Below are 14,063 nucleotides of genomic sequence, written 5' to 3' on the forward strand. Positions count from 1 at the left end.
CAAAATAATAATAATAAAAAAATAGCAAGAAAAAGAACTGGAAGGAAACAGTCCTCTCGTTGTCATCAAGGAAAGATTTTCACAGCTGTGTTTCCTCAGTACAGAACATCTGCATACCATTACTACATACTACCATTACTGGTTGTCCCTATTCAGCAAGATGTCTTCAACAGAAATCTGGACCTGACTTTTGGGTTCATCGTACCTTCTGTGCTTCTGATGGGAAATGTGAAAAGTGCTTTTACGTAACATGCTGAGATGGAATGGAACCAGACTGAGGATCTCTTGGTTTTCTAGCTTCACTGCTTTAAGAGACACTCAAGTTAAATCCCTCTGACAATATTTCTTTTTTTAATTAAAAAACATCCTTATTTTGGCTTGCTCCAGGCATGCATCCTATCCCATACTGACAGGCTATGTATATATCCTTCTTCTCCAGCTCTACAGTGATTTCTTCCAAATGAAGAAAAGATAGGATAAATAAAGAATCATCCCAAATAAGAAAAGGGTTCTCCTCAAGACTGCTCCTTTAAATCACTGCCATGCATCCTCTGTGATATCTTCCAAAAACATCAAAAACGTCCTCCTCAAGAGAGAGATATACTTGAGCTTAATCTTAGGAAGTTGGAAGTTGTTAACAGTTGACACGTCATAGCTAGAAAAGGAAATGAGTAAACAGGCTGACATTCTTGAGAGATGAGTATTAGTAAGATCTATTCATGTGAGAGGGCTACCACTGAAGAGTAATTTCACCTATCCTCAGATTTACAACAATCTCTAAGCCTGTTTCCCTTAGAGAAATGGATTAGTTGAACTTACTCTTGGTGTGCAGGTGTTTTTTTTGGTTTTTTTTTTTTGGTTTTTTGGATGCCTTTGTACACTGGGAGCCTGCTGTGAAGACCTGGTGGTGATCTGACTGACTACATAGGTTATCTATTTGACTGTCTAGAAGTAGCTGTATTTCCCACAGGCTGTGAGCGACACTGTTGTAGAATACATCATGTTTTCACCTTTTTCTAGATGACAGACATTCTGTAAACCCAAGCATTAACAGTATTTGATACATCTTGGGTTCCTGAAAGTTCTTTCCAAGGTAAGACAGAAATTTTAAACAAACAGGTGTGTAGCACACATTTAAAGACACATACCCAGTTTTACTTCTGCATTTTCTGTGAGAAGAACATTCTGTCCTTTAATATCTCGATGGATGACATGATGAGCATGAAGGTGTGCCAAGCCCTAAAAACAAAGCAAAACAAAATCAAGACTTCCCTTATTCTCATTATCATGAACTTGGAATTGTTGCCTTTTTACACTTTTATCCTTCTCAGACTTCATGGAGAAAGTCCTTTACATGTGATCAGCAACATCAAGTCCTCAGGTCTGGCAAGGAGAGAAGACAACAACCGGAAGGCATGACTGTAGTATAGCATCTCCAAAGTAAAGTGTGAATAAAATGAGGTACCAGTATTTTTTACTTCTCTCTCAGGATCAACACTACATATTAAAAGCAAAAAAAAAAAAAAAAATTTTAAAGGTGAAGAACATTGCAGAATGCTCTCAATGAGGTACAGAGACAGGATGTGTCTGGCCGCACTGTGTTAAATTCTACTTTCAACAGAACAGCAAAACTCTAAATTCAATGAAAAATTGATCACAGAGAGCTCAAAATACCATTCAGATTATTACTGAATGCAGCAAAAATTGAATAGTTGTCATTCAGCTAATATTTGCAGTATTCTGTCTCCTCCTTATTTCCCAACCTGTTCACGGTTAAGCTAGCAGAGATATAACACTGAAATAATACACTATAATGAGCCAAGGGACACTTTGCTGAAAATGCTTAGCTTCTGTGATACAGTATTAGTGACTTCAAATGCAGCTTCCACCCAACTCCTAAGTTTTCCAGAAGGAAACATTTTCAACCCAGATGCAATGAGTTATTCTCTGTTTTAAAATGAAGACGATACAATCAAAATGCTTGTTTCATGCAAGCTTGATATTACTACTTTCTGCTGCAAGAGCATAAACCAAAGGTTTTAATATCGATTGCTTTAATAGAGATATTACAGCCACACAACCACAGGAACTTAACCAGAACATCATGATTTTTTTGTTTGTTTTTTGTTTTGCATAAGAGCTCTCCCCACAATCTCCAGCTATAGTTATTGCAATATGCAGTCTAATGCCAAATCCAGGTGAGACAGCTGATGCTCTCCACCAAACATACTTATCAATAACACCTCCAGAAGCAGAGACTTACCCCTGTTCAAGCATTACCTTGGCATGCTATTTGAATTCCAGTTCCCAGACTATGCAGTTATCTTAATGTTATTTAGAAAAGAAGTAAAACTCCATTACATGGAAGATGGATCAGTAAGTCTGTAATGGGCTTTGAATTTACAATGATGGGTTTCAATGATGGTTGTTTTTTTTTTTTTTCCAAGCCAGTACACTGGATTACACTTAGGAACTGGAATTGTTTTATCCTCTCTACTTTCTAGGAACACACACACACAAATAATTCAAAAAAGAATCCCAAAGCATACACAGAATGAAATATAGTTGCAAGAATTATCTTGGGGAATATTGCTGCAGCAGGGCCACCTCTACAATTATGAGATGCTGTTAGCCAACACTGCTTCTAATAGTGCAGAAAAAAGGTCCCCTAGTGTGTGCAGGAAAAGGAATTGTGAGCAGATTGACCTTACACAGCAAGAATAGTCAAAGCAATGAGCAGTATTAATATCACAAGATATGGAGGAGGATGGTATTTGTCACAGAAGACAGTAATCGATGTGCTCTTCATACAGAAAAAGGGATTAACAGGAGTACTACAAGATGTTAAGTAGCCATCATGCAGGCTGATGGACATTCTGGCTCTTCTGAACTCAAGGACCATAGCCCACAAGCCCCATGGATCAAAATCTTGAAAAACTAGTGCTTATTATTGCTTTACATTAATGACCAAGGGCCAGGAAAGGCTTTTTTGTTCCAAATGAGCAACAAAGTTCTGGTCCACAACTCACCCTGAGAACCTCTCTGCAGATGTATGCAATCCAGTCTTCCTTAAAACAGTTCCCTTTTGTCTTCTTTACCAAATCAGTGACAGAGCCAGCACCACAGTACTCCATCACCAGCTGCAGGAAGACAAATGCACCACATCGTTACCACAGCACCGACACGGCACCAGCAGAATATCAAGAGTGATGTCTGTTGCACTGCTATCAAGGTGAAGTGAGCTATGTGCCACCCTCCTGGGTGTCAAATGACATAAAATCTCATTTCCTGAGCAATGCACATCACTGGATAAATAAATAAAAAACAAGAACTCGGTAGTGCACCTCTTCTACGGGTCAAGGGTAAACATTTTCTTTCTAGTAAAAACATACATTAGAAGAAAACCAAGAACAAAAATAGCACTAACAAAGGTGGGATTTTCTTTCAAAATTTAAAATATCTCATCTTGCTGCAGATCTCCATAAGTCTTGCAGACAAAAAAAAATTGAGAGTTTATTTTTCTTTGCCAGCTCCTCTGTTTGCTTTTTTATTTTTCAACTGGAAAAGAATGTAAAAAGTGACAAGGAAAAGGAGAGGAGAGGAAAAGACAAGTTCTATTTCATCACTGTTAAAGAAAGATGGAAACATTTAATTTGGGAAAATGGGAAAAGAAAGTTCTAACAACAAATCTGGCCTCAGTCACAACTATTATACTTTATGCTCATCCTCTTAAGGGAGGTGGGAAGCAAATGGATGAGGCCAGGCTTGTCTTGGTTGTGTGCAGTGAAAGGACAAGGAGCAGTGGCCTAAAACTTGAACGTAGGAAGTTCCATACAAACATGTGGAAGAACTTCTTTATGGTAAGGGTGATGGAGCACTGGAATGGGCTGCCCAAAGACATGCTGGAGTCTCCTATGGAGAGATTCAAGACTTGTCTCAACGCCCACCTGTGTGACTTATTGTAGGGAACCTGCTCTAGCAGGGGGGTTGGATTCAATCTCTTGAGGTCCCTCCCAACCCCTGTGATTCTGTGATTCTATGTGTAAAGGAAGAGGAATGTTTCTTTTTTATGAGTTACTCCTCAGAACGATAACTTCAACATTCCACCAAGACAAGGGCTGAGACAAGTACATTGGAGCTCTAAAGAAAGGAGCTGGACATCCAATGAACACAACACAAAGCACTTACCCAGAGCTGATCATCTTGGCCTGCAGGACTCTTCTTTACAAACGCACCATAATACGTAGCAATATTCCGATGATGGGAATATTTTTTTAGCATATTTATCTCCAACTTGATTTCCTCCTCTTCATTCTGTGTCAGAAGAGAACAGAAGGCTCTTGAAGTGCTGAGAGGTCACCAAGGCTATGTACACTCCATCTTCGGCAACATTTGGGACCCAAGTGGGACAAGCCCCGAGCAACCCACCCCGCTTTGGGCAGGAGTTTGGGCTGGAGTCCTGAGGCCCCTCCAACCAGAATTGTTCTGTCAGTCTGAGACTGCAGTCCAAGGACAGGCTCATAAACTGAGGATGGAATCATTTTGCCTAGGATTGAGCTAAAGAATCAAAAATATCCCCGTGTGGTTGTAACAAAATCATATCATCTCCTCATGGGACTAGCCAGGATCAGTAACTCCCATTTGCAGTTCCTGTATGCAGTAATTTAGTCTTGGAGAAATGAGCTGGACTTAAACAAATAAAAATATTCCTAACACTCCATTACGTAAATGCTCAGAAAGTACTCGAGCACACACATCAGCCAATTCATCTTCCCACTGCCACCAAGGGCCCAGCTGAGAGGACACTACAGCAGGCGCACAGCCACATGTTGGGCTCCGGAGCTCGGGCAGGGCCAGGACTTGCCCCCTTTCCAGCAGCCCCACACCCCACACGGTCACAGGGTGCCCCACATCAAGCCATGAGCCAAGTGCTGGTGAGTGGAGCCTAGCACAGGCCCAGCCACTCTGTTCCAGACACTGCTTTGTGCCAGCTCCATTAATCCACTGCCTCTGCTCAGCCACCTCAGGCAGGCGTTCTCCTCTGGCCAGTCCAGCCAAAGCTGTGGGGTGCTAATGGGAATAGTTTTACAACTGCCCTATAAGGAAACGTCATTTTTCAGTGAGGTCTTTTTTCCAGAGGTCCCCTCAGAGCAGCCTGTTTGTTTTACTGTCCCCGAGAGAAATGGTGCACAACACTCTGTGAAATGTCTGTAGATTTTGCTGTCTCATTTGCTTTATTAGGAAATGCATAGCACTGCAAGGTATCCATGCATCAGTTAAAGGGAGTAAGACCAAGCTGAAAATTAATTTACCTTGCTGCAAAACATTCCAGTCAGCACTTACTAGCTGAAGGGAAGAAAAGGAAGCAGCAAGAATAGTTCAGACCCACAGGACATTCTTCTGCACTTTCTCACTGTTTTCCAGTCACTTTGCCACTGAAGCTTTCTTTTAGCAATCACAACAGACTGCTTACAAAACCGGCTGCACTGTCCCTTCAACCTGTACCAAAACAATGAAGCCTGGCAGGCTGAATTCTCTCAAATATCTTATTAAATCTGACCTGAAAAAAGCATTCCCAGCAGGAATAGACAAGAACTTCCCTAATAGCTTCAATACACAGGAGATGTGCTGCCAAACCCAAGCCCAACTTTCTTAAGTTTTAGGAAAAGGGAAATGTGAAATAACTCAACTTGAAGCAAAAGCAGCTATTTCTGGTTTCAGAAGAGCCTCTCTGCTGAACAAAGACTCTCAAGGCACACTTACTACACCAGGTGCTTAATTTGTCTTTTGTTTGCATTTAAGGACAAAGGAAAATCTTTAATCTTTGGCTTAATAGGACCCTGGGTGTCATACAACTTAGAAAGGGTAAGGACAAGGCTGGAGTAGCATCTGGAGCGTCCAAGAGAAATCAGAGCTGCCTCCCAGACAGCATGCAGGAAACCCAGGAAATACACAAGGTTGTATTTCTCTCTGTGTGTAGCCAGGGCCAGATCAAAGGGAGCTTGTGCTCCTGCCTTCTGGAGGGGAAACAAAGCTCTGCTCCCTCTGAGACTCCAAATTGTGCATGTGAAAAATTGAAATAGGCAGGTGAGGACAGAGTGACTGGAGACAAAGGCACCCTTCAGCTTTTCAGTGCGCAAAGGTATTCAGGAATTCCACTCTCCACCACCCCGTCTGTTAGTGCTGTCATAAGCCACATCTCCCAGGGGTCTGGAACCTGCTCATGACTCATGTGCTCAAGAGAAGAAGCAAGCTCACAGATGTGCAGGTGCAAAAAGCTGCTTGCTTTCAAAACCAATGCAGTTCTGGATACAGATGACTGCAAGCACAAAGATGACAAGCTCACAATCAAAGGCAACGACATTAAGAAGCAACGAATGAGAAAGCACATGCCTCTGACCTCAGGCAGAAACAAAATCACCAGCTGGTAAGTACTCCACCAAAAGATCCCTCAGTGCTGGGGGTACTAATGACAGGTTTCTCTTGACACATTATTTCACTATCAGGAAAGCCTGAAAGCAATGACAGGGAATGGCCTGCTGCAGAAGAGCCCCTTGACCAGCTGCACTGACAGCCAAAGAGAAAAGCAGCAAGGATCATCAAGGATTCCATCTCTCCATGCATCCTCTGTTTACTTGGCACAGCCAGCAAGCAGGAAGCACAGCCTGTGCAGAGACCCAGGAAAGCACACTGCCATCAGCTCCACTCAACGATTTCAAAGGCTCTCCACCCCGCAACTTCCCCCAGCAAAATGTGACACTGCAGCACTTCCTGACAGATGTCCATAAGATCCCACAGTGACCACAGCATCCTGCTGCTGCTCTACAGAAAGCAGCCTGGGGCTAGAACTTGCAGCAGCAAGGGCAGATTTGCTCAGCTCCTGGTGAGCTTCAAATCTCAGAGCTGAATAATCACAGCTGAAGCTGGGCAGTGGTTTTCTGATGAAATAATTTACTGCCAGAAAAAAACAACAACAACATAGATTTGGTGAAACAACATCTGGCTGAGATGTACCAGTTATGATGAAGCATTAGATGGAAGACTCCTTGGGTTGGATTTTCTAGTGAAAACAGGATGCTGGGGGAGAAAAATCCACTGCAGAATATCAAAGAGGCATAGAAGTACCCCAGGCTCTCTTGATATGATTGATATCCTTGTTCAACACCCTTCTCTCCCATGTCAGACAACAGTGACCAGTTGCTGAGCAATGTTGTGGGCTGTTGATCAAACTGCCACCAACCTACACTGGCATGGACTCCGCCAGACCTGCTAACTGGAACTGCCCTAAGAGAGATGTCTCCTGGAGGCTTGAACTGCAGAGTCTTCCAAGCAGGCATCCAAATCTTAAGGCCATTGCAGGCTTTCAGCTCTTCTCCACTTTTATCTTTTGGACAGAGTTGGAGGTAAAAAGATTGCATTTGTCCAGGTTACTTTAAACATCTACTGTCATCTATCACATGAAATTTTGCTCCCCAGGAAAACTGCTCCCAGTGAAGCACAAATCAGACTGTGTCACTACCCAAAGATGAAAATGACCAGAGGGGCTAGAAGCCTCCCAACTCACTCAGGCAGGTTTACTATGACAGTTTCCATTTCTCACAAACCAAACTGTGAGATGTTGCTCTCAGGTGCAATTTATATGCAGGACACTGAAGACGAGGATTTCAATATTTTAAAGGCTTTATTTAATGCCTCAAGCCAGCTTTTCAAGCCCAATGGAACATAAAATAATTTCAACCTGAGCAGACTAACAACACAAGAGAAACACTGAATCTTTGGCAGGCTCTGAATTGATCACACTGGATTTCTGCATTACAGTTCAGACTCACTATTGCCATGAGAGGCCTCAGTGCCCACACACTATGAAGCAGAGGAAGGCTATTGCTATTTTACAGGCAGAGAAGTGATGTTCAGAGATGCTGTGGATTCATTCAGCACCAGCCTCAGTCATGCTGCACCCATGCTCCTACTGCCTGCAGCAGCAGAGCAGGCACCAGCTTCAGCCTCTCTGCAGTACAGGGGACAGAAGCACGGTCCCTGATCAGACAGACCAACTCAGAAGGCAAGCAATAAACCAGAGCAGCCATAGTTTATCAGCACACTCACTATTAAGCTCTTAAACTGTCACAACTGCTTTTGTGTTAAGTGACTCAATGTGAAAACCGCATGAGCTGGTACTGCTGTTCAGCCCCTCTAGCAATGGGACAGATTCCCTAGGGAGGTGCTGACTTTCCAGCCCATGGAGAAGTAGCAAATCAAACCTGAGCAGCTGTATTTTGTCCTCAGAATCACGCAGTGTGGATTCCTGAAGCTTTCTAAGGCTGTCTTCCATCTAAATTTTGTGTCCATGCATGTAGGCACTACTGGATGCTGCACTGTGTTGCTTACATACAAAGGAGACTGTTATGTATAGCAAAGGAAATCTTCCCAAGGTTTCCTTCCTGAAGTTTTTGCTTCAATTGTTCCATCAAGGAAGGGACTATCACTGGTGTTAACATGACAGCCCACAAGTGACATCTGTGACTAGCCTCAAGCAATGCTGGCTGACCCAGCAAGGCGTGAAAGCCGTCTGCACAGAAGCTCTGGCTCACTTCTGAGTCCCACATAGGATCTGTCCTGTAGATTCCTTTGTCCAACCACACGTTTCTTTTTACAAGGTAGTAATCACAGACAAACCAGCCCTTAGACATTCCTCACAGAAGTGCTACAGCAGCATCAAGTTCAACTAACCAGCATGCAATTCAGACCACTCGCTTTTCAGGGCTGGATTCCCACCCCACCAGCAGAGACATCTGGCCTGGACCTGCTCTACGTGACAATGCTCACACGGACTAACTTGCTCTGTTGCCTTCCAAGACAAGCAGAAGACATAAAAACACAGACAGAGCTTGCTCATGCTTGTTCAAAATGCTCCACATAGTTGTACCACTGGCAGATTTGGCCCAGAGGACCTATTTCTTATCTTGGGCTATGACCCTTCCACAACTTCCCAAGAAGACCAACTTTATCTTGGAGTTTTATGCACCGTGTTCACGCTGCCAGAGCAAGAGAACAGGGAGCTGGTCATCCATGCAAACAGGTGTACCCCATGGATCCAAACTTCCAGCACACTTTGAGGAGAGGGTGCAGGCTCATTCCAGTCTTCTGGGGCACAGGAGCATAAAATTTCAAGAAGGCAAGCTGCTTCACTACTAGCTGTGCTCAGAAACAAACAAACAAAAAACTTAGCTAATTTTTTGACACCTTGTTCCAGCACTGACACCACTTTATAAATGTGAGCAGGGACAGTGCCAATTACGCTGTCTGCTTCTCTCATCTGTCAAATAACAATAAAGAAGTGCTACATTTGCATTTCTAACATGTTCTTGCTTGCCTGCTGTCATGGCAGCTAAACTGAGGAATGGCTGGCATGTGAAGGGAGAGGATGTGATAAAACACAATAGGGGTATTGCACAGCTACAGGAAATCTTTTACATGCTGTCTTGGGAAGACAGTTCTCTTCATTACTTTAGAGAAAGAAAACATATAGAAATGTATTTCTTATTGCTTTGTCTCCACTGGACAGGTACAATTGAAATTCTGGTTACACTAACACCTCTCAGAACTTCAAAAAATAAACTATTGCTGAGCTACCATAATTTATACCACCAGATTGTCTTTCATAAGCTATCCACATTCTCATGATTTGATTCTTTATTTTCCCTTACACCTTGATAATTGCTTTTTGATTTTTGGTTCTCTACTCACCTCAGTAACATTCATCACTTTGATTGCAGCTAGCTGCCCAGTCTTAACGTGGCGGCCCTGTTAAAATAACAAAACACTGTAAGCAAATCATGCATGCAAACTATATGCACAGTAGCTAATGATGCATTTAACAGGGCTGTTGGAGCATAATGCCAAATGAGTTTATGGGTCTCCATCCAGCTCCCATGGAAGAGGTGCAGCCACTAAAGCTATATGTACTTTCTGGCTTCTTAAAACAGAAGTTTTTTGAAGACCATGAGGAAAAGGAAGGAACAAAGCTATTAAAAGAGCAAACTCAATACAAAGACTGACAACCTATGGTTCACAAGAATGTATATTAGAATTGCAATCAGGAATCTTGCTACAAATTGCACAGTTTTTTGGCTAGGCAAGAACAAGTTATTCCATACATGCAAAGCACAGTGCTTTCTCCTGATAACCAACACTAATCTCACACTGAAGGATGGTATCAAAAGATTTGCATGGACAGCGGATTGGCTATGCATCCTAATTTCTCCCTTCCACTAAACACTCAGAAATGGGTCTGAAGCTTTAAGACTGCAATTTTGTTCTTTAAATAGTGGTGCCTGAAAAGCTGTGTACTGAAACAGCTAATGGCACCAGCTAAGTAAGCAAGCCATAAGAAATCAGATATGAATTGCTGCATTTTGCAGACTAAATGATTTGCAAATTAAAAGCTGAGTTGATGTAACTTTACAACTCAGGTCCTGTCTGTACACAATTGCACACAAGTATTATTTCAACGACTAAGCAATTCTGTATCAAAAAAAAGTGATGGCTCGTTTTTGAGTGATCTGTCACAGTCATGTTTTCTTTTACAGACATCTGAACCCTGCTGAGATTTTGTTTATTTGCAAGTGCCCTCGATCTCCGGGAACACCGTGGGACTGCAAAGCTTTTTCTCAAAAAGCAGAGTATGGGCATTTCTGCACCATCAGACACTGGGAGGAAGATGAATGGCAGCCTGCTTCCTCTGCACTGCCACAGCCACCGCTGGAGGCCACTGTGAATGCTTCCAGGCACTGCATGCCATGGCAATACAGTGAGGGGCTTGCCACAGAACACAGGCAGATGTACCATGCTGGCACCCCAAGGTGCCTCCAGGAGCAGGTGAGCAGGCTGGTGGCTGCCCTCGGACCGCTCTGCGTCCTGCAGAGGGCCATGGCAAGAATCGACTGATTTTTGTAATTAAAATGCTGTATTGAGACACCTTTCTTTTCTTTACTAAAAAAAAAAAAAAATCAACACCACTGCACTTGATACAGAGCATTCAGGATCCAGTTTTCATGGCGTTCAGTTTTATTTCAGTGCAGGAGACCTACTCAGATTACCCCTCTCTATTAAGCTCACAGGTCTGCAATCGTGCTGACTGTTGGACGAGAGGAGCTCAGCCCCTGCAGAGCCCTGTCTCGGGGCAACGTCTGCCTTGTACCATGCAAAGTTTCCTTCCCAATGTGCAAAACCCATTGGCCCATATGCCACCACTCGCATGCACAGGCTTATCTGCAATAAATGCTCCCTGACCAGGTAAAGCAGCACACTATGGTAACTACATGCACTTCCCACCCTTCCATTCTCCTAGACCCCTTCGCTGTCCTAGAACAAAACACAGTGAGGGTTGGTGCATGGTAGAATCCAAACCTTTCTCAAGAAGGCAAAAGGAAAAGTGCGGAGAGCAAAGGAACAGCAAAGACACATTCTTGTTGGTTCAATCCAATTCTCAACTTGCTACAAGTTACTTCCAATAACTGTTATCACACCTTTGTAAAAGAGTCTCCACGTTTCTTGGCTGCATTAAGCTGGAAAGCCTCATCTTCCTCCACCCAGAAGCTGGTGTGCAGTCACACTAAGGGCTGAAGGGTTACCCTGACAAAAAGGTTATCTAAACCTAATGAAAATGATCTAAGAGGAATTAATTTTAAAGTGTTTTGAGACTAGGGGAAATAAGAATCTTGGAAAGCATAGCTAAATGCTTATCTATATGTATCTATGTATCTCTGAATGTTGAGATCATTTTACTGCTTTTTTGGCACATTTAATTTCGATTACAATACAATTTCCTTAAAAAAAAAAGAAAAGAAAAGAAAGAAGATCCATTGTTATTGTAGAGTGATAGATGTCTCAAAAGCCTCTGTACCAAAAAATGTGGCAGAATTACATAGCGCACAGCATCATTTCCATCTGTCTCTGACATCATCTCAACATGCACAAATCAAACCCTTCCTTCAAGGCCTGCCAAAGGAAAAGGCTCAGCTTGCCACCGCCACCCAAAATGGTAGAGCACACATACAGATGTTCACACAAAGTGCCATTAATGCCCAGGCAGACTGACTGAGCAGGGCAACAGGCTGCACGCTGCGCTTGCTGTAATGCACAAACCACAACGGTTCTGGCAGTCAGAGTGAAAACCTCAGGTTTCTCTCCTTTATGTTTTTTTTTTTTTAAACTGTTTCAAGTACATTTTCCTTGAAATCTCTAAAAGTGGTAAACATCCTGAGCTCAGCCCTGGGGTTCTTGCTAACGCACCAATGCTAGTGCCTAAGTAAGGGTTTCAGGTCCTGGTCCTTTATTTTTTCAGTTATCAATAAATCTCAGAGGTTAGGCAGGGTTCATGGGAACTCTTACACACTGCTGCTTCTGCTGAAGCCACAAGGTTGAGCATGTTTGAATTGTTTTTAGGAAGGTGCTGTTTTGATTTTTTTTTTTGCATAAAGCTCCCCGCAGCAAATGGCTGCTTTAACTCTTACCCAACCGAATGCGGCCAACAGATGCAATTACTTCTGGGACCAGACATACAAATGGATCCCTGATGATTTACTCAGAGGGTGGTGAGGCACTGGAACAGGTTGCCCAAGGAGGCTGTGGATGCCCCATCCCTGCAGGCATTCAAGGCCAGGCTGGATGTGGCTCTGGGCAGCCTGGGCTGCTGGTTGGTGACCTGCACACAGCAGGGGGTTGGAACTGGATGAGCATTGTGCTCCTTTTCAACCCAGGTCATTCTGTGATTCTGTGATTCTCCCCAGAAGGAGAGGAGGAACAAGGGGCACAGCACTTCCAGTCTGCCATGCAATGTGCAGTGCTCATCATCTGCAGACCACCAAAGGGAATCAATCTGCTGTGATTCAAGACCCAGCATTCCATATTTCCCCAGAAACTGTGCTGAGGACAGTGTGGTCTGTGGGCTCTTATTTCACGAATAGAAGGTTTCATCTTTCATCCAAAGCTTGCTCTGAGAGTACCTTTCAACTCTTGAGAATGCAGCCAACACACTCAATGGCTGTCTGCAAATCAGCCATATCTCCACCCAGGACTAGAGCATTAAATGCTATCAATTGCATACACAGCTCAGACTTGAACAATTCTGAAGCTGAAGGACTCTGACGTTGAAGTTCCTGCCTACATTTTGGTGAGGTATCCAAGCTGGAAGAAATTTTCCCATTAGCTTTGAATCCAACTAAATTTCTCACCCAGAAAACACTTCCGTGTAAAATCTTCTGCAATTGCCAGTTAGTTACTACAGTAACATCCTGCAGACCCGGGGCCGGCACTCAAATTTTTCAAATCTGAATGTTAGTCATTGCAGCCACATTTGCAGGTGGTGCTCTGTGCCAAAGATCTGTTTCTGATGAGCTCCAACTGTGTGTTATCTCTGCAGGGAGAGCTATGGGGAATGGGATAGATCACTGGCTGCTTTGAATATGTATTTATCTTCTTACTTCAGATAGATATAGCCACCATTTATTTATGTACTCTACTGAGGGCCAAGACATACATTTTCCTATTTGGATGAAGCAAGAATATCAGCATTAGCAGTTAAGTTATTAGCTGATAAGGGAGTTTAACTTGCATTAAGTGTATTTACATGAAAACACACTAAATTATGTATGATGCCTTTTCCTTATAAATCCAAATAAATTCCTGAGGCCTTGGATTGGGCCACTTATTGCTGGAGATCAGAGGGGCCAGCCCCCAGTGACAAGGTCCTGGTCTGACAGGGTCGCCTCTGCCATCACACATGCATGTGTGATAGTGGCATGCTTAATGCTGTCAGTCAGAACATGGGCAGAAAGCTGTGGGACTCCAGAGTGACCCTTCACAAAACTGTCTGCTTGCATATAACCCAGATACCACACCCTGAACTATTAGGACAGCCTCTGTGTCTTTCAGGTTTGTACTTGAAAGGCAGCCTGGCTGTCAGAGCTGGAGGACCTTGCTGTGGGATGACCTCTGCAGCCACCCGTGCAGAGCAGGGCGAAGGCTCAGCTGTTCAGCTGCAGGCTCTTCCTGAAAGTGAA

The 14,063-nt window shown here is 43.3% G+C and overlaps 1 protein-coding gene across 3 annotated transcripts in view; it reads right to left on the bottom strand.

Moving 5' to 3' along the window:
- Positions 1-14,063, bottom strand: part of NRK (Nik related kinase) — a 96,226-nt gene that overhangs the window by 56,768 nt on the left and 25,395 nt on the right. For all 3 annotated transcript variants that reach the window (XM_031602692.2, XM_031602690.2, XM_031602691.2), the window contains 4 exons: positions 9,748-9,804; positions 4,189-4,314; positions 3,030-3,140; positions 1,149-1,239 (listed from right to left, as the gene is read on the bottom strand). In XM_031602692.2, coding sequence (XP_031458552.2) covers positions 1,149-1,239; positions 3,030-3,140; positions 4,189-4,314; positions 9,748-9,762 — 343 coding nt within the window. In that variant the 5' untranslated portion in view covers positions 9,763-9,804. The remainder of the gene's footprint in view (positions 1-1,148; positions 1,240-3,029; positions 3,141-4,188; positions 4,315-9,747; positions 9,805-14,063) is intronic.

The sequence above is a fragment of the Phasianus colchicus genome, chromosome 14, assembly GCF_987193195.1.
Source record: "Phasianus colchicus chromosome 14, bPhaCol1.hap1.1, whole genome shotgun sequence".
Lineage (NCBI taxonomy): Eukaryota > Metazoa > Chordata > Aves > Galliformes > Phasianidae > Phasianus > Phasianus colchicus.